General features: G+C 38.2%; 1 protein-coding gene across 3 annotated transcripts in view; it reads right to left on the minus strand.

Annotated features, from left to right (window-relative positions):
• FLVCR2 (FLVCR heme transporter 2) overlaps positions 1 to 19,593 on the minus strand; it is a 45,141-nt gene extending 25,548 nt beyond the window's left edge. For 2 of the 3 annotated variants that reach the window (XR_005557726.1, XM_039351691.1), the window contains exons 1-3: positions 18,905 to 19,593; positions 2,276 to 2,417; positions 1,566 to 1,706 (exon numbers count right to left, since the gene is read on the minus strand). Coding sequence is in view for 2 of the 3 variants with exons in the window: in XM_039351691.1 (XP_039207625.1) it covers positions 1,566 to 1,706; positions 2,276 to 2,417; positions 18,905 to 19,441 (820 nt within the window). In the remaining variant the exon portion in view is untranslated. The remainder of the gene's footprint in view (positions 1 to 1,565; positions 1,707 to 2,275; positions 2,418 to 18,904) is intronic. The other variant, XM_039351690.1, reaches the window with a different exon arrangement.
• Positions 19,594 to 23,987: the final 4,394 nt, after the last annotated feature.

Consider the following 23,987-nt stretch of genomic DNA (forward strand, 5'->3'; position numbering starts at 1 on the left):
CTGCTCCAAGTGCTGCTGCCCAAAACGGAACTTGCAAGGGCCTGATCCAAGCCTCGGAGGCATTTTCCTAGCCGTTTGTGCCAGGGATAGAGGTTGAGGGGGAACTTCTGCACGACTCCGAGGCTTGGATCAGACTCTTGGAAGTTCTGTTCCAGGCAGCAGCAGCTTGGAGCAGTCCTCTGAGGGCTAGATCCAACCTCCGGAGGCATGCAGAAGTCCCCCCCCAACCTCCGTTCCTGACGCAAACAGCTAGGAAAACTCCTCCAAGGCTTGGATCAGGTCCTTGGAAGTTCCGTTCCAGGCGGCAGCAACTTGGAGCAGTCCTTTGAGGCCTCCCCCTGCCTCCATTCTGGGCCGCTTGGAGGAAGGCTCTGGGGACAATGGGGTCACTTTCTCCCCCTGCGCAATGAGCTCCAGCGGGCTGGACGCGGGTGCAAGGGGACTGGCCTTCTCCCTCAATTGAAGGCTTCAGGCTTGCTGTCAAGCAGAAAGGAGTTGGTTCAGGAGCAGGAGACAGGCACCTTTCGCATAGAGAATGAAAGTTTCTGAGGTCTGTGATTTGGCGCAACTTCAAACATTTGCACGAGATCATGAACTCCAGAAACTTCCATTCTCAGTGCAAAAAACATTTCCAAGCCAACTCTCCTCTCCTTCAAAGGGAAAGAAACCACGGCAGAGAGGATTTTTGTAAGGTAAGTGAGTCCGGGGCGGCAAGAAGGGGGGAGGAAGCAGTTCTGAGGAGTGTGGCGGGGTATAGGGTGAATATTGCAGTGCCACTGAAGTCACTCGTAAGGGCAAATGACTGCCATGGTACTGTAATATTTGTAACTTCAGGACTTGCTCATAAACACTAGGGGGTGCTCATCACATAACTTTCAACGAGCGTTAAGTGAACGCTCGCAACTCGGGGATTACCTGTAAAATACAAATACTGATTTGTATGTAATTTGGATATTTTTTATGAAGGAGTAGTTCCCAGGTGCCGTTGTGAAAATGTAGTGTTATTGTAAATGAAGATTTAAAGATAAGCAACACTAAAATTTCATAATTGCACCTGCGAACATTGAAAAGCGATCTGCAAAAAATGGCTTAATAAAGACAGTTGCTCTCCCACAGAGGCAGCTAAATGGCTGGTCACATTTGAGGAACTGAATTGTCTCCCCTTCAAATTAACAAATTAACAGCAGATTGTCTTGGTAAAACTGATGCTTTGATATGCAAGTATTTAGAGTAATTTTCATATAATTTTATCTTTAACTTCTTTTGAAAACAAATATGTTTGTTTAAGGACATCTTATTTGGGGATTGTTTAACACCTTATTTGTACACCAAGATGCTGGCAGGTAAATGGCCTAGTCAGGAGTAGGCAACCTTGGCTCTTTTATGACTCATGGACTTCAACTCCCAGAATTCCTTAGCCAGCATGGCTGGCTCGGGAATTCTGGGAGTTGAAGTCCACAAGTCATAAAAGAGCCAAGGTTGCCTATCCCTAACCTAGATGAAATAACACAAACAAACATGAAAAAGTGGCATGTTATATGATCCTTCCAATCAAGAGATCTTACCGTAAGTGACTATTAACAGCACAAAGTTAACGTTAGAAAATAACCGGACAATGCATTTCAGATAGGAATAGTCCTCTGGAGCTGCTGCCTTAATCACAGCCTGGGCTGGGCTTGGAGGATATGGAGGCTTTTCCTGAAACACTAAAGAAAGAAGGGCAGAACCAGGAATGATTAACTGTGGATTAAAATAAATTAAAATAAAAGCCAGCTGAAAATAAGGTATAACTGGTCAAACATTTTAAGCCAAACGTTTTCATCATCATTTATTGAACATCTGTAGTGGCCCAATTTGCAAATAACTCTAAAGTATAATAGGTGGATTACACATCATACCAAGCTAAAACAAACAAACCCTACTTGGCAAAATATAGTATGTAGCAACACACAGTTTAGGAGCAAGAGATTGACAGTTTCCAAAAAATACATTTTTTCTGGTCTTCATTCTTCTCCACCAGTCCCTGTTCTATTGGGCATCTGTTGTGTCCATGTGCCCATTTTGAATTCAATCCTTTGTACAATTTGACACTTAATGAAAACTTTTTAAAGGGATCATTCTCCTTCCCAATAATTACACTAACTCTGTCACCTCATTTTTGGTTTCCCTCAAAATTTGTATAATCCCTAGCCTGAAATTGATACTCCAGCAATTCAGCACCCACCTTATGGTCCCTCTGTCAAATCTGCAACTACATTTAATTATTTTTACTTACCAAAGACAACTAAGATGAAAAGTGCTGTTGCCACACCCGCTGTGATAAAAAACATGATGCCAATATGATATGCCAGCTCTTCCTTCTCCTCCAAGTTGGGAACCAGAACTGGGGCGAGGAGGAAACCAACTGCAATGCCAAGCTAAATGAAAAAATACAAATAACTTGTCACTTCTTAAATATGCAAGTGCCTTAACAGAATACCTATTGTTAAAATATTGTGTAATATTTTAACAAGTTGTAGGAAAATATCATTGTGATATTGCCCCTAATCTTTCTAATAATAATATCAATACATTTCATATAATTCTGAATTTTACTAGTATCACTGTATTTATGGAAACTTATATTTTTATCTTTATTATAAATGCCCAAAAGATAAAGATCTTAAATCTATTAATGATCTTAAGAAATTATTTTGTGCATGTGTATATAGCTTCCTTCAATGTATCACTGCATAGTTCTAAGAGACCAGAAATAAGGATTAAAATATTATAACAACTAACAAAATGATGAAACGTTAGCTTAGCAGGAATGGCAAAAACCTTACAAAACAATGTTTATAAACACCAGTTCTGAATGAACAAATACTTGCCTTTCTTTCCAAAAACTTCCAAGGTCAATGAATTTATTTGTCTTAGGGAGTTTCTGGGATTGCCAAGAAAGTGGATCTCAAACAACTACAAAGAATGCAGGGCAAGGGAGCTCCTTTTAAGACACTGTATAAGGTATATTATCTTTCTTTAACATAGCATCTTGCAGATATGTTGAATTAGAATTGATAAGATTGTAATCCAAAATACCTGGAGGTCACTACTGGTAGCTTGGAGAAGTCTGGCCTACACAGAATGATCTAATTTGGGAAGGACATCAATAAAAGAAATTCTTCAGGGACTGACAGTTTATCTGCTATTGGAGTGGGTGTTATTGAATTGATGAAAGAAAGAAAAAAGAGGTTATGTTTAAAAGGAAAACAGAACAAAATTAAGAGGTCATGCCTCATTAGGTAAATTCTTCAAAGAATTAAAAAAATTATAATATGCAGCATTTTTTTAATAGGAGGAACAAGAGAGCTATCAATAGCTTTCGGAGTGCCTGGAACTCCATGTCAAATCCCCTATCTTTCCCCATTACAGCTGTACCATAATCAACATATGTGCTTATTCACTTTCTCTCTCAAATATGTTCAATAGTATGAGAAAAGGTCAAATTTTTATCTGTCCCACTAAAAGATCTGTCTTTATACAGCTTCCATGGTATCTTAAAATGCAATAATAGGTTCAGTAGTGGTAGTTTCATTTGCAGCCAATCAAAAAGTTTGGCCTTTGGGTCCACTGCTTTTATTAGTTACAATCACTTAGGCCCAGTGATGGTGAACCTTTTAGAGACCGAGTGCCCAAACTGCAACCCAAAATCCACTAATGTATCATTGGGTGCCAGGTGGGTGTGGCCAATTGGGTAGGTGTGGCCAATTGGGTGGGCATCATCCAATGGGTGGGCGTAGCTGCGGTGGTAATGGCAGACTGGGTGGGACTAAAAAGTTCAATCAATTCCAACTTTGCGAGATCTTTTTATTCCCGCGAGAAGTTGAAATTGATTGATTGTTCTTTTTTTTTTTTTTTTTTGCACACAGCAGCGGAGACCTAAAGCGAAAAGGTTTTATAAAACCCAGCTGAAGGCCTAGGACTGGAGCGATGGTGCGCATGCCCACAGAGAGGGCTCTGCGTACCACCTGTGGCACGCGTGCCATAGATTCGCCACCACGGACTTAGGCAATAGAAATTGAAACTAGCCACAGTATAGAATATCACCCCATCTCAGAATGTGGCTCCACAATAACCATAAATTCCCAACATGCTATAACTATCATTATTCCCTTTATTAAGATTTAATATAGTTATCCATTTCAGGATGGGTAGATTTGGAAAGCTTTTAGAAGAACAAATTCAAACACGTTTAGAAAATGAAGTTTAAATGTATAATGGGACTTGATTATAACCTTTCAAAAAATGTGGCTTTGCATGTTGCTGTTTTTCTTTCTTCCCAAAATCCTTGAAAGGTTGTTCTAAAATATATGACAAGAATAACACATGGGGATCTCAGGAAGCATAATGCACAAAGACCCCCTTTGAGGGACCCCCTGAGAGTGCAGTTCAGAAATGTGAAAAATAAACCAACAAACCACTGAAAACAGAGAAAACTTCAGGAAGAGTTATTAGAAATAACTACTGTAGTGTTATCTCTTTCATTCTAAAGGTTGAATCCTGGTGACTTCATGGATATGGAATAGGTTTTTGTCAATAATATGGGATTAGTTGTTGCTCCCTGGATATTTCTCAGTCTAACTTACAGTCCTGGTATTTCCTGACTTGTACCACCCAAATATTAATCAGGACTGACTTCACTAATTTCTGATTCAAGATAAGGTCTATCAGGTGCTGCCAACTACTGAAGCTCTATATCAGTGTTTCCCAAACTTGACAATTTTAAGGCATGAGGACTTCAACTCCCAGAATTACACAGCCAGCAACGCTGGCTGTGGAATTCTGGGAGTTGAAGTCCACATGCCTTAAAATTGTCAAGTTTGGGAAACACTGCTCTATATGACCAATCTGCACTGAAATAAGTTAAACAGATGGATTCTGAAATAAACAAACTTTTCTAACATAAGAAAAGTATAAATATTCCAGCAGTATGAATAACAAAGATATGCAGCTGAAGCTTTCACTCTACAACATGAATTCCTGCTAGCACTGTCTAAATAGACTTCATTACATCTGTAAAACAGTTTTAATAGTTTTTAATAAAAACTACAAATTACATAAATTCTGTAACTGAAAAGCAGGAAGAATTGCATTAACTCCACCAGGGCTGATATAGTTAACAAAAGAACTGTGTGAAAATAAATAAATAAACAAACAACAATCCTTACAACTACAGTATATAAAGATATACAGTAAGGGATTAGTGCTGACTAAAGTAAGTCAGCTGAATAGGTATAATTCTTTATTAGGAAACAAGCATATACTGAGGCATTTTATTTCAGATCCATTTTTTCCCCAAGTATAGATTTCTGGCAGAAGAAACTGGAAAGACAGTCTTCAACAGACTATCATGGTCTCCAAACATTTGAGACTAGTATCCAAGCTGCCTGATAATGAATTACTCTTACCCTGAACAAAGCAAAATCAAAGCTGTTTCCACAGGCTGCTCTTTACATGTGGAATCAGAATGTCTGTTATTATGATTTTCTGTGATAACTTTGTTTGTTATTGTCCCAAACTGTTTCACAACAGCAGAGTAAAACAAAATTGAGGTCAGCAAGCTAAAACACACAGTACCTTTTAGAAACATATGAGGAAAGAGTAAGAAAAGTGAGAAAAGTGTTCACAGGTACCAAGTTATTCCCATCTTCTGTCTTTGGAAAACAAATCCAAATTCTGAAATGAACTTTGTGTCACATTTAACTTTTCAGAAACAAACTTGTCTCCATGGTAGAACCAAGGATGCCAACTAAGCCTACAAATCATTAACTCCCACAATGTTTGTTGGAGGTCTTCACTTGCCAGACACTGCCCTAGAGTCCTTCTTTATCATCCCATATCCGGAAGCTCATCACAGTAACGTATATGCCTGAAAAGTACAATCTGAAAAGGATCAAATTCACCATTATCTTTATATTATTATTATGGTTTGTCGTGTAGTCAGCCAGATGTTTATACTGGATTTGTCATTTTTAATCCCCCTATCAAGTCCTTTCCCAGGACTTGATATAGGCAGATGTGAATGTTTGATGGTCTTACATTATTGTCGTTAAATTTATGTCACCTATCTCATCATGGGGCTAGTCTAGGCAGCTCACAACAATAAAAATGGAAATGAAGAGATATGTAAATATAACAGTAGCAAAGTAATGAAACAATAGAATAAATAATGAAAAAGAAAACAATGAGCATAAAACAATAGGAGTGTAAAAGATAGGCGGGCAGGGAGTGCTGTGGGAGATGGAGTTTGCTATCAGTCTAGTAGCCACCACTAGTGTGGTTCTCCCCCATTGGGTCCCAAGGCCACGTGGCAGAACCAGGTGTTCAGGCTCTAATAGAAGAGTAGGAGGGTGGACGCAGATCTCACCTTGGAGGGTAGGGTGATCCAAAGGAAAGATACCATAGCAGAGAAGACTGTTCTGGATCCCAATAATCAGAGTTCTTTGACTGACAGGATTCACAGTAGGCCCTCTCTGTTGGCACAAGGGTCTATACAGTGTGTATCTATGTGTGTCTCTCTGTGTGTATACATATACACATATCTCATATATATACATATCACACACAAGTATATGTATACGCATATGTATATATACACACATACACATACACAAAACATATACGAGACAGGTACATTAAAAATGTACATCTCATGCAAAACATATCTAAGATGTTATATTATACAAGAAAAGGCCAATAGCAATATATTGTCAATACTGTAATCTTTTCAATTGGAAAAAGAAACTGCAAACTATTTAATATATTCACCTTCCAAAACATTCCTGCCAGTAGCAATTGCTTCAGCAAATGTAACCTGACAAAGAAATTTGGTGATGCACTGATATATTTGTGCTCTGCTTCAGACTAAGGGTTCCGTAATGATCCTTAGGGTTATAACCCAACGTTACCCATTCTGTCTGTACGCCCCTTCCCCCTTTACACATTCAAAATGGCAAGTTATCAGGACACACAAAAGCTGGTAGTAGAAAGGGAATTATGCATCTTTTTGTTTCTATTTATGGAAGACGCGTCACTAATAGAAATAGATAAAAGTTTCCATTCAGTTATGATGGAAGATCTTCTCCTAGTTTCCAAGGCTTTTCCTCTTGTACACCAAAGAAAAAAAAAGACAGCTACATTATTTTCTTTGTAATGTAAATATATATTCATATCCTAAGAATTTAAGGACAGGCCTATTTGTTCTAACAGAGGCCCATCTTAGTCCAACATCACTTCTCACAATGGCCATTCAGATGCCTCAGAGTGCTTGCAAGCAGGACACACATATACACACACGTCTCCAACTACTGTTCCACTGCCATATTGGTATTTGGAGACATGCCAGCCTCAAAGAGGCAATACTGCATCTTCCAGCCAGTAGCCCTTGATAAAACTGTTTTCCCTACATTAATCCAATTTCCTTCATAAGAGTGTGACCATAGACATGGTATTGTTTGATCATAAAATTCCATGTATTAATTGTGCTAAGTAAAGGGATGCTTTCTTTCATCTGTTCAAAATCTGTTTAGCTTTATTGAATGATCTCTGGTTCTAATATTTGAAAAAAAGAAAAAAAGACTTTTCAACTTTCTTCATCCTATATATAATTCTATATACTTCAATCATATCCCCAACAGTTGCCTTTCTTCAAAACTAACGTCCCAAGCCTTCTAGCTTATTCTCATAAATATTTCCATTTGAGGCTTCTGATAGTTTAAAATTACAGTCTTTGGCAACATGATAGTCAATATTTCATTTATTGTCACCTAGATCAGAAACAGATTGTAATGTAGCTTTATCGGTTGGCAGAAAATTGATTCGATGCTTCAAAAGCATTTGGGAGCAATATTTTGTGAATACTATTAACAGAGGGATTTTGAGAAATGAAGCTAAACGTTATGTAAAAATACTTTAAAAAACAATGTTGCTTGTTCATTGTTGCCCTACTTTCATTCCGTCTGATTTATGCACTGGTCTGAAAACTGCAGAGTATTGCTTTGGAAAGCAGCCAAAGAGTTTATAGTATATTGTTTCTCAGCCATGGCAATTTCAAGATTGATGGACTACAGCTTCCAGAATTCTCCAGAAAGTGTGCTGAAGAATTGTTAAGGTTGAGAAACACTGTTATAGCAGAAGTTGCAAAGCCATAGCTTATAGGCCATACATAGCCCTCCAAGGCCTTTTCTGAGACACCCAAGGCTACTTTCTAAAGACAGTTGAGAAAATGAGCAGCACTGTCCATGGACACCTTTCCACTCCCACAATCCATGGAAGGAAGGATTCTGCCAGGCAAAATGAAAGAGAAAAAAAGAAATAAAGAAAAAAGTCTGAAGGAAAGAAATAGCTCTCTGTTCATCATAAGAGAGAAGAAAAACAGGATTTAGGCAGGTCTTGGAGGATAGGTTTCTCAGATTATATCATCCTAAATATGACCTTGATACAGATATTATCAACCTAGTAATAAAACCATATATTGGTGTTCTGATTGATAAAATCTCTGCTAGCTAATTGGCTAAAGTGAGATGGCCCTGTTTCATTGTTCTGCTTGCCAGTTAACTATTTCATCGTAAAAGACTTTTATTGTTTGTCATTTATGTTTCTTACCTTTATTTTATTTAATAAACATTTATTATGTTCATGCTATTAATATAATATTCTTCATTTTCTCTCTAATTAGTGAGATTTAATAAAGATCAGTATAATACAACAAGGAAAATATAAAGAAAAGGAATATGTACGTTACCTTTTTTCTTTTTTTTTATACTATAAATATATTAAAAAGCACTAATGAATTTGTCCTTATTGTGATTCAAATTTTTTCACACAAGGAGCCACTTTCTTTCAATTCAGCTTCCTATATGGATTGGCTGAATAGGTTCTCCATGAAATATTTTGCCCATTAATGATTAAAGTAAGTCTGGCAGGTCTTTCAAAGGAATTAAGATTGAATAGACTAATTCCCTTCCAAATTACTGAACAACTTGGCACTGGAAAAATAGAAGATAATGATTTATTTTTGCAAAAAAAAAAAAATACAGTCCTTGCTGGCATCCTGCAATCTCTCAAGGGCAGGATTATAATTCAGAAAGAATACTGGCTCCTACTGATGAGATAAAAGTCTTCTCTCAGCATTAAACTGCTTTTTTTATTCTTTAAAGAGAACACCAATTGAAACATTGAATCTGTTACATTACATCAAGTTAGGGCTCTTGGAAATCCTAATAAAAGCTAAAGACCCCAAAATATATACTAAGTACTAACACTTCAAATAACAGTTAAGGATGCCAGGTCCACTCCAAACTCCAGGTCTGCTTTGTCTAATTTCTCTTACTATATATTTGCTCTGTTTAAAACCTAAAAAACAACTTAATTTTTCCCTCATGGCCATTGCAATATATGTGGGTCTGACCAGAACACGCTTGAGATAATGCTTAGCTAGTTTTCCTTATAGTTTCACTTCCTTATATAGATTGTGTCTTGCTTTACTGAAGAATCACGGCCCACTCTATTACTCTGTCAACTTGCAATTCTGCCTCCTCCCTTTCCAAAACTATCAGCTCAACAGCCAATCCAGGCAATTTCTAAAACAAGCTTGGCATTTGTAACATATATGGATTTAAAATCCCAGTATTCCTCAGCCAGCATGCTGGTTGGAGAATTCTGGGAGCTGAACTCCATAAACGTTACAGTTTATAAAGTTGAAAAACGCTACTAGAAGATGACTCCCTAATCTTTTGGGACCGGGGAAGCATAATTGGAATTTTAAGAACTTCTTGTGAGCAGGAAAATGGCTTTTCTATTACAAAAATAGCTGCTATGCCAAATCAGTTATAAAGATGATCTCCTCACAAACACAACTTTCACAGCAAAACAGGAAATTAGGCATTAATATTTCCTAGGACCAAACAGCTTGCAAAACTAACTAAACAAGTTTCGGACCTCTTCATACTACAAAAGGAAGGCCTGAAAAGCATCATTTTCAGTATTAGCAATGTTCAAACTATGGATGCTCTTGCTTAACTAGCCAAATCAGCATAAATTTGTGCATGCATATGCACAACAGGAATGTCAGTAGGGAAATTCCAAATTTCATCTGTAAAAATTATTCAGAAAAATACAGTACTAAGAAAACTTGGCATACATGATCATAGGCTGGTAAATAACTCTTTCTGAGAAAGTAAAACAACAAAGAATTAGAAGGCATGGCATGAAGTGTCCCAGAAAATGGCATGACAGAAACCACAAACAGTATGTGCCACACTGCATTATTTGGAAAAATATAGATGCATTCAATGTGTGGCACAAATAGCAACAATTTAATTTTAGGGGCTTTAATTTCTGATAGCTATCTTGGGCACTGAGTGATTCAGGAACTGAATAAGCAAGTTCCAGGTACATACATAACACAAAAGCAGACAATGCAATGCCACAGGAATATTTTTAAAGAGATATTGATCAGAACACTATAAGTGGAGATGGACTGTCAACCATCCTGAATTTCAAATGTATCATCTTTTTAAATGTTAGAGATTCAATTGTTATCTACAACAATTCTTGGAGATACAAATCCAATAGCATTGACTCATAGCATCTCATGACCTATAAACCAAAGGTATAGAGAGTTAAAAATATACTCTGAATTTTTTTACTGTCTATTAATTTACTTCCATTGATTAATTAATTTGTCTATTAATTTGCTTGCTTTTTCTTGACAAGATTGCAAAACTGAGATCACTTCCTTCTTTCTTTTTTCCCCGGACACACAAACACACAAACACACACACAGAGTGCACACACATGGGATTTTTACTCTCATCCTGCCACAATGCAGTTAGTCAAATGCTAGTCTTTGTTATTCCTGTGATCAATTTCCAGCAAATAAATCTCCTTTCTGTTATAACAGCTTCATAACAACTTCACTAGTCATTATTCAGGAGAGAAAGGGTGAATCTTCTGAGCAGCTAAAGAAAGATTGCTGGGAGGATGTGGTAAATTTAAAGTTAGAATTGGAAGAGCTTCTGTCCATGGAGACTCTGGGAGGACCAGAATCTCCTCCTTGGCTGGCTGGAGGATTCTGGGAGTTGATGTCCCCCCACTTTCAAATTACCAAGGGTGAAAAATGCTGTTCTAGATAAAAACGGTCTTGAAGTTTTAAAGAATCACCTTTGTGCTAGACAAGGAAAGAACCCATAGAAGCTTACGAATATTTACACACCCACATAATCTGCTTCAATATCTAATACTCCTGACATGCCGAAATCTGCTGAAGGTATTTTGAGACTCCAAATATTAGTCCAAATAATTAAAGTCCTATGTTAGACATCTAATTGATAGCAAAGTATGAAGAGGCCAAGTATTGTATGCAATCACAAGATTATGAGAAAATAGAAATGTGTATGTATTGATTGATATAATTTTAAGTAGAAATATGATTCATTCATCATTGTGGAAATATGGTTAAATGATCTGTATGCCTGTTAACCTAGTGGAGAAGAATGACAATCAACTGCCCAAATGCTAAGTCTTGATTGGCAGCTTCATCTTCAGGAGCCCTGCTCTACTTTCATTTGTTTAATACTTAGTTGCAATTTAGAGTACCTATTTTCTTAAAGTTATACAGATACAATATTCTAGAAGAGAATATTATCTTTTAATCACAAATGAATTGACAGCTACCAAACCAACTGAGAGATGGTCTCAGCTATGCTAAACTGCAGAAACTATACACCTAAAATATTCTGGTGAAGTCTCACCTCCCAGCCATAACAAAGTGCTTTTATGTCTCCATTTTCTCCATCAAGCATATGAATGTGCAAGAACTAATAGGAGTCCATGCTCCATGTAATTTGGCATTTTGCTGCAGTAAATCTTAGCTCTCCAAATATGCACATACAGTTAGAGCTTATCTAAAAGCCAAGTAAAGTAATTCTAAAGATACTATGCAGGGATAAATTATTTATTTCTTTGCTGTTACTTTCCATTCAAGCTTACAACTAGATTTACAAATCTAGTTATTTCTGCAGAAACTACATTTTTGCCTGGAATCAACCTGTTTGACCGGATATATAAGACTGGACTAGCACAGAACCCTAAATGACCACATCAGCCTAGCTTCTCTCCTTGCAGTTACAGGCAATCCTCAACTTAGAACCATTTGTTTAATGATTGTTTGAAGTTACAACAGCGGAGTAGCTTATTACCTTTTTCACACTTATGACCATTTGTGCATTCCCATGGTCATGTGATCAAATTTCAGCCACTTAGGAACTGGCATGTATTATGACGGTTACAGGGTCCAGGGATCATGTGATCACCTTTTGCAACCCTCTGACAAGCAACATCATTGGGGAAGTCAGATCCACTTAACAATCATGTTACTAACTTAACAACTGCAGTGATTCACAACTATAGCAAAAAGGTTGTAAAGTGGGGCAAAACTCATTTAATAACCATCTTGCTTAGCAATGGAATTTTTGGGCTCAATTGTGATCATAATTTGAGGATTACCTGTCCAATGTTACAATGTTACAATTCATTTGATTGTACCAGTTTTTTTGGGAAAGGCTATGCCAAAAAATGCTGTAGGGAAAACTCTACTGAATTGTATCATGTCTACTGTGAAATCTATCTCTTTGACTGTACAGTCCACAGTTTATGGATGGACAGGTATTTATGTATTTTGTTCCCCCAAATTTGTATGCTGCTCATTCCCAAATGGTTTCCAAATAGGGTCTGAAGTCCAATAAAGCTGAAATGGCTTTAAAGTTTTGCAACTTTGGCAAAATAATTTTTATGAATTATTTTCATGAATCCTATTTAGATGTACCTCTAAAGGAGCACAATCATTTTCATTTTGTTTTTGATTTGTGTACCTGCTTGGATTTCAAGATTCTAAACTTCATCACTCCATGCAAACCTTTTAGGCTTTTGCAATCCTCCCTCAATTCACAGTGCCTGATTTCAAAACAAGGAAGAGGCAATTACCCAATACTGACTGTTTGCTCTGCCTAGATAGTATGTTTATCATAGATGAAGATTTATGTATTTATTCATTTATATTATTTATATGGCCATCCATCTCACAACAGTGACTCCTGGAGATACACAAAGATTAAAACAGAAATACAGTATACAACCCATTTTGTGCAAGGATAAAACAATAACCTTAATTACCCAAAAAACAACCCACATCAGCTATGTATCCATATAGAGCTTTCCTTTTTAAACTCAAATAGGAAATATTCCATAATAATAATTCTTCCCAAAATCTTTGGAAATTGGGCGGGATATGAATTTAATGTATTATTGCTACAATATTTTTGTTAATTGCCCAGTCAGCCAGATTAGACAGATTATTATTAATCAACCAAAGCTTTTTCATCTTCAGTCCCTTCGTATACTCCTCTGCTAATGCCTCTTGTGCAAAGTAGCATAATTTAGATGAGCTGTTTACAACTATGGCTTTTCTGTAACTTTCAGATAAGCTGCTCAGAAAAAGGAATTTTAATTATCAGGCATTTCCAGATACATAGAGTATAGAAGAACACATGTAATAAAACATTCAGGTAGATGAATGGATGTTCTGAATAAGGCATATTTTATCAATAAGATATACTTACTTGAACAACATTTCTACAATTGCCCCATTCTAGTTTCCGACTTCATTTGTAGATTATACATCTAGTTAACATATCACTAAAGTCTACTTTGGACTGCCAGCTATCATGAAATCAAACAAATTGGGTCACAATAACCAGTTTAAATCAAATTATTTGGCAAAACCCAATGATATCATACACAAATGGTTGTTCCTCTTAATACACTGAGTATTATCTGCTGAGAAGGTTACTGGAAAAGTTTAAGCACATTAGGAATCAGAGACAAATCTAGAAAATCAGCAAGAAAGAGTTCCATGATTTGGCACTGTAGGCATAAAAAACTTTTCATTAAAGGATACATCTAGAATCTAGATCAATTATTTTCAAACTTGGCACTTTTTAAGATGTGCAAACTTCAAATTCTATAATTCATCAGCTAGCTAAGAAAGAGTATTAGGAATAATCTAAAATGAACAAATAAGCTTACAAAAATTTCTACAATAGATTTTATTAACTAGGCAGAGCTTTATTCCGGTCATCGACTACTAAAAATGAATAACCCAAAAGTATTCCTTAACAAAAAGAACTATTCACAGCTTTTTCTAAATGGATAACTTTTGGATGAAAAAATGCATGTAAATTAACTAGTCACACAAGATCTAACAAAAGATGAATATATTCAATACAAAAGCAATTTTGTAATATAGAGGTGCTTAGGTAGCTTACACACTTTCATAGAGTCAGCAAGTTTCTGGGATGTCAGCATCCATTGATCCTCATCATGCAGGTAATTATATTAGTAGGTTTTCAAAACGTAACAGTTCAAACTGTCAAGCTTCAGACCAGATACAATAATAAATCTCATCTCTATAGCCTTATACTCAGGAATGGTTAGATTAATGGCTTGACTGCAGACAAAAATAAGGACAGTTATATATTCAGAAGATATGCCTATTCTAGTGCACAGATATCTTACCCTCCATTCCTCCCCCACACACTTTCTTGTTTGTATTACACTTCTTTGTCCTTTCCACCCACCAAGTCAACAGAAATACAGTATGGATGCCCGCTTCCTGGTTTTGAAATTAGGAGGCACCCCCAAAAAGTTGATGTAATAGCTTTGTCAGTCTGGCAAGAAGTGGTTCCCACCTCACCAAGTCTATTCCTTACAACACCTCCTTTCCAGTGTTCTCTTTTTCCTGATGGTCAATAGGGGCCTTATAAGAGATGTTGATCATTGAAGGAGCCAGAAAGTTCAGCAGAAGGTATGGACTGTAGCCTGTTAGGGAAAGCATGAACTTAGTAGATACTGGGAGAAACTCAGAATTTGTTATAGGATGGGTGGCCATATAAAGGCTTTAAATAAATAAAATATTATAAGTAAACTTAGTCATAGAGAAATGATCAGACTAATTATCTTGATCGATTACATAGCAACAAAGATATTATTTTAAGGTCACATCTGTTATCTCTGTTTTATTATCCAGGAACAGAGGAAAGATAGAGCTTCACATGTAATAGTTGAAGTAAAACTTTCTAAAAAGGATGGCATGAATCTGGGCATCTACTAGAAATTAAATAATGGAATAAGTCCTAATTCTAAAACATTTGATGAAAGAACAAAACAACTGTCTCAAGGGCATAGCAGAAGCATGGGAAGGGAATGAAGTGGACTACCTTGGAGAAGAGGTTAATTACCACCAGAACAGTAGCCAAGCTATATATTAGTTTTGAAGTGTAGGAAAATTGTTTCCCTAGTTCTCTTTGGGGGAACAGATAAAATAATCCAGCTGTTTGTTAAATATATATATGTATGTATGTATGTATGTATGTATGTATGTATGTATGTATGTATATGTTTAGCTAGCAATAAATGCAAGAACACCAGGAAATTATAAAACTATAAAAAGTTTTAATAAATTTAAAACACCAAGCTTTCGCCCGCAACTGCCGGCATTGTCAGGGTGGTTTCCAGTCGATGGGAGAGGCTATTTATGGTTGTGGCATTCTTTGCGCCCGGCTCATGGATCTTGTCACGGGCCCCAGCCAATCCATCTGCACTTTGATCCTAGTTTCCGTGTTACTGATCGTTGTTTTCTTGCTTTCCTTTGTACCAACATTCTCATCCTTTTTCTCCTCATGTGGTCGTGGGTTGGGGGAGCTTGCACATTTTTGTTGTTGTTTTCCTTATCCTCCTTTCCTTCAAAGGAAAGCAAGAAAACAACGATCAGTAACACGGAAACTAGGATCAAAGTGCAGATGGATTGGCTGAGGCCCATGACGAGATCCATGAGCTGGGCGCAAAGAACGCCACAGCCATAAATAGCCTCTCCCATCGACTGGAAACCACCATGACGATGCCGGCAGTTGCTGGCGAAAGCTTGGTGTTTTAAATTTATTAAAACTTTTTATAGTTTTATAATTTCCTGGTGTTCTTGCATTTTTGCTAGTTAAACATGTGTCTACCCAGGAATCACCTTTTTGTGTTTAGCATTCTTAAGAATATATATATATATATATATATATATATATATATATATATATATATATATATGTGTGTGTGTGTGTGTGTGTGTGTGTGTGTGTGTGTGTGTAGGTCTTTGGCTATTTGGGTTTTCTCCCACGTAAAATTGGAAGTGTCTTGGCGACGTTTTGACGAAGTCTCATTCGTCATCTTCAGGCTGGTGCACGAAGCCGAAAGCACCAGCCTGAAGATGACGAATGAGACTTCGTCGAAACGTCGCCAAGATACTTCCAATTTTACGTGGGAGAAAACCCAAATAGCCAAAGACCTACACACACACACACACACACACATATATATATATATGTTTTTGAGGTTTTCACGGGTGTTTGTATGTAGGTCTTTGGTTGTTCGGGTTTTCTCCCGTGTAAAATTGGAAGTGTCTTGGCGACGTTTCGCCAAGACGTTTGCAGCAATATATATATTGCTGCAAAATATACTACCTCTCCATAGCTTATACTCATAAAAAATAATAATACAAAATCAGAATAAATGATCTTGTGCAAAACATTCAACTAAGCACAATGGTAACAGCTCTTACTCTACAATTGCTTTCTGGAACAATCTGATCTTCAATAATTCCTGTGAACTTCAACAAGGCCTTTCTTTTCATGGCCTTCAGACTGGGAGATAGCTGTTTATTATAGCCTAAGGAACCACTGATTCCTGCCTTGACAGCTTCATTCCTCACCCAGTCAAACACAAATATAAAAGAGACTCCACACTCAGACATAATTTGTTTCATTCATGAAATCTTCTTCAATGATATATTTTTTTAAATTAAGGTTAATCCATAAATACACTTTATTCTATTTATATAATTTATAGATCCATTTCCTTACTCAACAAACCATAGCCATACTTCTCTAACAGGAAAACTCACTTTGAAAGGAAAGCCTTGGAGAAAGGATTTAGAATTTATACTGCCAACTTGATGAGGAAAAAAAATCTGGGAAGACATCCTGTTCTGTATAGGGCATGTAATGCCATTCTGAGTTAATGTTCTTTGCTCTGACAGCTAGAGAATAAGCTAAAGCATAAACCACTGATTATTTCAGATCTAATAGGAGCAGAATCCAATCAAGTCCTTTTACCTCCCAAACTTAGAAACAATCCATTCACAACACTGAACCGTAACATATACATACTCCAAGAAAATACAGTGAACTTGGTAGATACACAGTACCGTATATGCCGGCGTATTAGGCGACCCGGCGTATAAGACGACCCCCGTCTTTATAGCCGGGCCACATTCCTAGAACGTCGTCTTATACGCTGGAAACTACCAGTATTTCCGGCGTATAAGACGACTCGGCGTATAAGACAACCCCCGTCTTTGGCGCCGATTTCAGCGCTCGCGGAAGTCGTCTTATACGCCGGCATTTACGGTAGTTCTCAACTTATGACCAGTAGTTTAGTGACTTTGAAGTTATGACAGACCCTCCAACTTACAACTCAGATTCGAAGTTCCAATGGCCAGGCCCTCCCTTGTGAGCATATGACCACATTTTAAGCACTAGGCAAGGAACCCATATTTACAGTGTTTTGCAGCATATATATATACTGGCATTTACTTCTGGTTTCCAGCAAAGAAACTGCCCATTGTGGAAAATGAGTTCACTTTATGACAGCTGCTTTTGTTTAACAATTGCTGCAAAAGAAATTGTAAAATCAGGTCAATCAAATAAGTCAAACACTACTGAAGTGTAGTTTTTAAAATATTAACATTCCTATAACCTTTAAAACTCATCTCAAACTTCCATTTTTAACAATATCCCTTTGTTTACTTGTTCATTAGTGTTCCTGCACTGATTCATTTGGTGTCTGGATCACATTTAATTTATTTATTAGACTGATATCCCTCCTTTCTTTCAGGAATTGAAGGTGGCATATATAGCACTTCTTCCTCCTGTTTTTCTCAACTATAGCAACCTTGCAAGTTAGATTGGGCTGAGAATGATTATATGACCCAAAGGTGCCCAAGGAGATTCCAGGGCTAAGGGCGAACTAAAAGCCAGGTCTCCCTGCTCCTAATCCACCACCATCATCATTACATCACATTGGCCTTCCCCCCCTCTTTTCAGAAAATGAAAGTGTTTATATAACATATACCATGTATAGGCATTTGTGAAGAAGACACAATTGAATTGAATTGAACTTTATTTGGCGGAGTGTGATTAGACACACAAGAAATTTGTCTCCAGTACAGAAGCACTAAGTGTACATGCAACGCAACAGAATCATCATGACCATCATTATAAAGGGGTGTCATTATCAAAGAAAGTTTCTAGTATACATTTTTGAAGATTAACATCAATCCCAATGGGCTCTCAATCTCCATCCTGCAAAGTCTGCTTCACGGACATTCCTCTCCTGAGGTTTCATGCCTTCTCTCCCCCATCCCATTCCCAGCCTCAGGTGGTTTGGCTTTGTCTGGGTGCTTTTATTAAGTCCTAATCCAGTTTGCATACTTGCAATTCCCTGATGATCTGATCCAGTGCCTCTGCCTACAGAGACCTTTCACTCACAAGTCTACAATATTTAAAGAATGTGTTTTGTGTGTGTGTGTGTGTGTGTGTGTGCGCGCGCGCGCGCGCTTTTTGTCTGACTTTTGCAGGCTGCAAACTTTTTTCGGGGGGGGGGTGAGCGAGTCAAGGACTTTTGGGTTTTCTCTTTCTGCCAGAGTCTAAGCAACTCTTACTTTTGTTTACACCCCCCTGTAGCTGACTATTTCGTTTCCTACCTGATTGCCAAAGACAGCGATGGAGCAGGCACTCGAGACCTCTCGGGGGCCAAACCAGACGGACGCGATGCGGGACGGCATGCCCAGGATGAAGACTTGCGCCAGGGAACAGATGATCTGGCCCAGGACCGTGACTGGGAAGAGATGGGGCTCCGCGCTCCCCGTCTTCACCCAGGCTCCCAAGCAATTGAGGGCGGACCCGGCCAGGGCAATGAGCCGCAGCCCCTTCAGGTCGAGGAGCCAGGCGACAGGGAACAGGAGGGGAATGTAGACGACCATGTAGCACATGGAAAGCCAGTCTATAGCGAAAGGAGTCACGTCGTAAAACCTGGCAAAGATGAAGTTGATGCTGCCGTACTGGATCCACTGGAACGCGTTGCAGAAGGAGTAGGAGCTGAAGAGCAGAACGATCACCCACCGGCGCCAGGTGAGGCGGACCTCCGGCGCCAGTGCCGGGACTGACCCGTTAGGAGTCTCTGCTTCCACCAGCTCCGGCTTCGCCTCTTGCAATATGTCGGGCTTCTCTAGACACCCCATGCCTGTCTTGGCGAGTTCTGCGTCCTGGGACTAAAGGAAAGAATCGCCACCAGACTCTCAAACGACTTTCTTAAAGCTGACGCTCCGACTGCTTTTGCTTCTCAGCCTGTTAATCCCCTTTTTATAGGCGAACCCCCCCCCCCATGCCTCCCTCTTTCCTCTACTGCTCTTTCGCAACTTTTTCTAACTGCCCTTGGCACGTGATACTATGCCCCGCCCTCCCGGAGACGCCACTCCGCTGTCCGGCACGGGGATTAGTCACTGGCCTGCCCCGCCACGCCTCTCTGCACGTGGATTGGCCCTCGATGCCCCGCCCTCTCAGAGAGGTTCCTTATTTCTATGGAAACATTCTGGTTCTCTTCATCTTCGGTCCTGGGAGGTAGGCAGGAGAGCTGGTGGAGATCCGCTGAGTTGAGTCATCTGGTATTCGCAAGATCCCTTTGCCTCTTATCTCCCGGGCTCTGACAATCAACTCCTTCTGCGCACAGTTTAGCAGGGGGACTTTGCTTTCCCCGGTCAAAGAATATCCCGTTTGCTTTAGAGCATTTTAAGTGAAGATTCTGCCCGTCGAATGAAGAACTGGCAGCTTGCTTGTAAGGCGCTCCGCTTAGAAAAGGCTGCACTAGCTCAGCTGCCCAATATCCAGTATCCTCCATTCATCGGGCTGTTCAACGTTATAAAGCAATACATTGTATTTGCAGAGAAGCTTTGAAATCTTTCCGTGACCTCCGTTCCAAGCGCTGACACCCAATCGCGTTGCAGGCAAAACTTCACCAATAATAGATCATGCTTCTAGTTTAAATCATTTACGAGAGGCTAACAGAGAAGGAGTTACTCTAGGTAAGAAAGATGGTTAAATATTGTGAATAAGAAGATTCAAGAAGATCTACTACTCCAGCTTGCACATATGCTTGCCAAGAGGAGTGTTGTTTAATTTTAGAAAGAGATGAGGATAAACAACCACACCTTAAAGCAGCCTTCTTCATCCTGGTGCTTTCCAGATTGGCATTGCAACTCCCAGAATGTATGCCTATCTCCCATTCATAAGTAATGTGCCTTTATAAGTATCAGTAGCTGGGAATGTGGGAAAGTTCCGGGAAGACTGAGCTTGTATAGCATGCCAAGTTTTCTTAACCATCGCTTACTGAATAAACCACATTAAATAAATGGGTTCATATAACAAACCAAGGGAAAGCTAGATAAGCAATGTAATGTATCTATTTGAAAGTTATATGGCTGCCCATCTCAGATAATGTGACTCTAGGCCTTATCTGTACCACCACATTCAGGACCAGTTGCAACTTCTGTGTGGTCTTCAACAGTAGTGCCATGTAGAGAGTGTTGCAATAGTCCAGTCAGACGATCACTAAGGTATGAATGATTGTGAACAGGACTCCACAATTCAAAAATATGATAGCACTGATGATGTTACCTAATTTGGGTAATAAAACGTCTGCAAGCAAACAACCAAGCTCAGAGAGCACCAAGGACTCCTCATTTCAACCCTGAGTTACAAATATTCTTCACTGGAAAAACAGGTGCAATTAACTCATCAAACAAAGTCGTGCCAAGGCTGCCCTGGCCACAGCTGCCTTTTGCTCTTAATGCCAGAGCTGTGAGCCAAGAGAGCCCCTAAATAGCACACTGCATCTGAGCAAAGCAGTACAACCCCTACTCAGACTTGGAGGAACTCTCTCAAAGTCTGGGTTATGTGGGGCCAATACCCAAAGCTACTGGGTTCTCATAGAGTTGGATTAAAGCTTGTTCTTCCCTATTCAGGCTCCTCCACATGGACAGCCAGGAGAAATTATGTACAATTGAGTATCATCAGTTTATTGATGATACTGCATGTTGCATTTTATTTATTTATTAAACAAATGTATGTGGCTGCCCAACTCGCACAGTGACAGTACAGAGAGGTTTCATTTAGATGTCCAAGAGAGAGGAGTGCCCTGAAGCACTCCACAAAGTAGGGGCCTTGGACTAGACTGCTTCTCCCCCCAAAACACCAACTGGAAATAGCCCCAACACAACTCAGCTAAACTTAAAAATACTCAGTCCTTCTCTCAATCCCACTATTACCACATTCAGACTGCAGCTATAAAATATTAGGAAGGAAAAGGACTCATAGCTGATGTATCGCCTGTAAATTCATTAACCAGTGTCATTGGTATTTGTTTGAAATATTCTGTTTACAGCTTGTTATGGAGATTTTTTTAGATGTATTATTTAAACATGCAAAATATTAATAAACAAGGAAAATTACATTGGTAGCATTACACAAAATTCAAACTTTCTCTAGTGCATATATACATGAGAGTACTAGACAACTTCATAAGCCATTTAAAGTGATTTAGTGTAACTAGCCTATTAATAGTTTTGCTTAATACTTACTATTTTCTGAGATATTTTATCCTATAAATGAAGTCTTACAAATGACGTTTTCTAATTATCCTTTTTTAACCAAATCTATCCATCCGTCAAAAGCTCCAATTGCACTTTAGACCCTGTTTCTTCCTGTAACTTCTCACTTGGGATGTTTGTTTTGGTTATCTTACACTGACGGCATTGAATCTTGGCTGTCTCCTAATCAGTTCCTTTGTAAGGGCCTTCTGGGGAAAGAAATGATTCAAAGAAATTCATCCCATCTATCAGAGTTCCTAAACTTTTTGCCATCTCACCTCCCTTTAGTGTAATCTTAATGTACACAATTCCCTAAAACTACAATCACCAAAATGAACACAAATGAACAATGAAAACAATGGAACTTTGGAGTTATTGTAACAATGTAGAAGGTTCTTCATACCTCCCCTGGATTCGATCTGCACTTTCTCAAGTGAGGTACATCTCACAGTTTGAAAAATCCTGCCACACATGAAAGAAGCTTTGTCCAAACTATGGTTCGGGATTTGGTATGGTCAGATGGATCAACATTTAGTATTCGGCGTGGCAGAGTTAATTAGTTAAAACTTAATGCCAGTAATTATTTCTTCAAAGTTTTCTGACACATTTGAATAACCATTGATTTAGATCAAAAGCAAGGAATATTTTACATAGATAGAAGATGCAGTCAAAAAGAAATAGGCTTGAATTCAAACAAACATTGTTGTCTTTCAGACTGTTAAAATGATCCTGGTTCTATTTTAAGATTGGAGGGAAACAAAGTCTAAATAAACTGTTTGTTTATAAAATTTCTGACTGATTCAATCTCCAGATGATGTGCAAAATATGGTTTGACTTCATGCTAGTTGAGTGTTCCCTTATGGGCCTTGCTTTTTCTGAGAGAGGAAGCGATAAATGTCTTTTCCCTGTGACAAAATAACCTTTCAGCTTAGCCACAAACATTTTTATTTTTTTCAGATGATTACTGTATATCAGTTACTAAGTTTTCATTTTAAATGTTTGAATTTATATTTCCATTCTTATGAATTTAAGGACAAACAGCACTTTCAAAAACCAAGCAAATGCACACAGGCTCTCACCACTATCAAAGTATCTCAGTATTGACCTGGTGCTAAAGCAGGTGAGTCTCAAAGAATCCTATCCAGCTGAGCTCATGCTGCTCATTTTCCATTGGTTTGTTCAGGCTAAATAGCAAAGGAGTTTCTTGTTTTTTTATGCCCTACATTGCTGTGGGTTCAGTTCAGGAAAGGACTTTATCCTGAAGGCTTGTAACATGAGCATCAGCAAAACTGTCGCACACTGGACATGCTGCATCCAGTCAGGCATAGAATGGGCACAATGAAGAGGATGAGGCAGGTTATTAAGACTCTTTTATTATCTCGGACTTAGCAGAAGTAAAATGTGGGTCCGCATTCCCAGTTACCATAGCAAAGGGATAGTTAATTAATTGCGCAAAAAGGTAGCACCTTGTCTCCAAGGCCTATATCTGAAAAAATATACACTTTTCTGAAGTCTAGAGGTCTAAAGAGTTAAAATCCAGGTTGCACGTTTATTGCCCAGAAGGGCAACAGTATTATCAATGCACTGGAACACAGGAAGATTAAAATCACTTTTCTATCTAGCCCAAAAAACCAGTAATGTTTTGAGGCCCAAATTCCCACTTATTACTAAAAAGGACAAGGTGAAAATTACTGGAGAAGAAAATGTTACTTTTTTTTCCTAGTTGTTGGGACAGGGTTTTAGTCTGAGCTGGTTGTATAAAAACGGTTTGCACATTGTTTTAACATAACAAGCTGTTTTGGCTGCCACCATTTTCCTTTATTATTTCAACTGGGCCTTTTTCAGAGGCAGCCATCACAGAGGAAGTCTATTATACAAACATCAGATACAATAACATACCAATATTTCTTAACCTTTTTGTTTCTTTTAGGACCCTTTTAAAAATTAAAATTTAAAAAAAATTAAAAAATATTTTAAAAATCATTGAGAACCCCCAAAGAGCTTTTGTTTGTGTAGTTTGTCTATATCAATATTTGCCATATTAAATATTAAAAATTAATTTGCTGCTGCTACTGCTTCTCATGATTGTTTGAAGGCATTTTTATATTATTTTTTCAACATGGGCTGGTAAATAATTTTGATT

This window comes from Crotalus tigris, unplaced genomic scaffold (genome assembly GCF_016545835.1).
Source record: "Crotalus tigris isolate CLP2741 ecotype Arizona unplaced genomic scaffold, ASM1654583v1 scf7180000018371.15429387391:27106975, whole genome shotgun sequence".
NCBI classification, from domain to species: domain Eukaryota; kingdom Metazoa; phylum Chordata; class Lepidosauria; order Squamata; family Viperidae; genus Crotalus; species Crotalus tigris.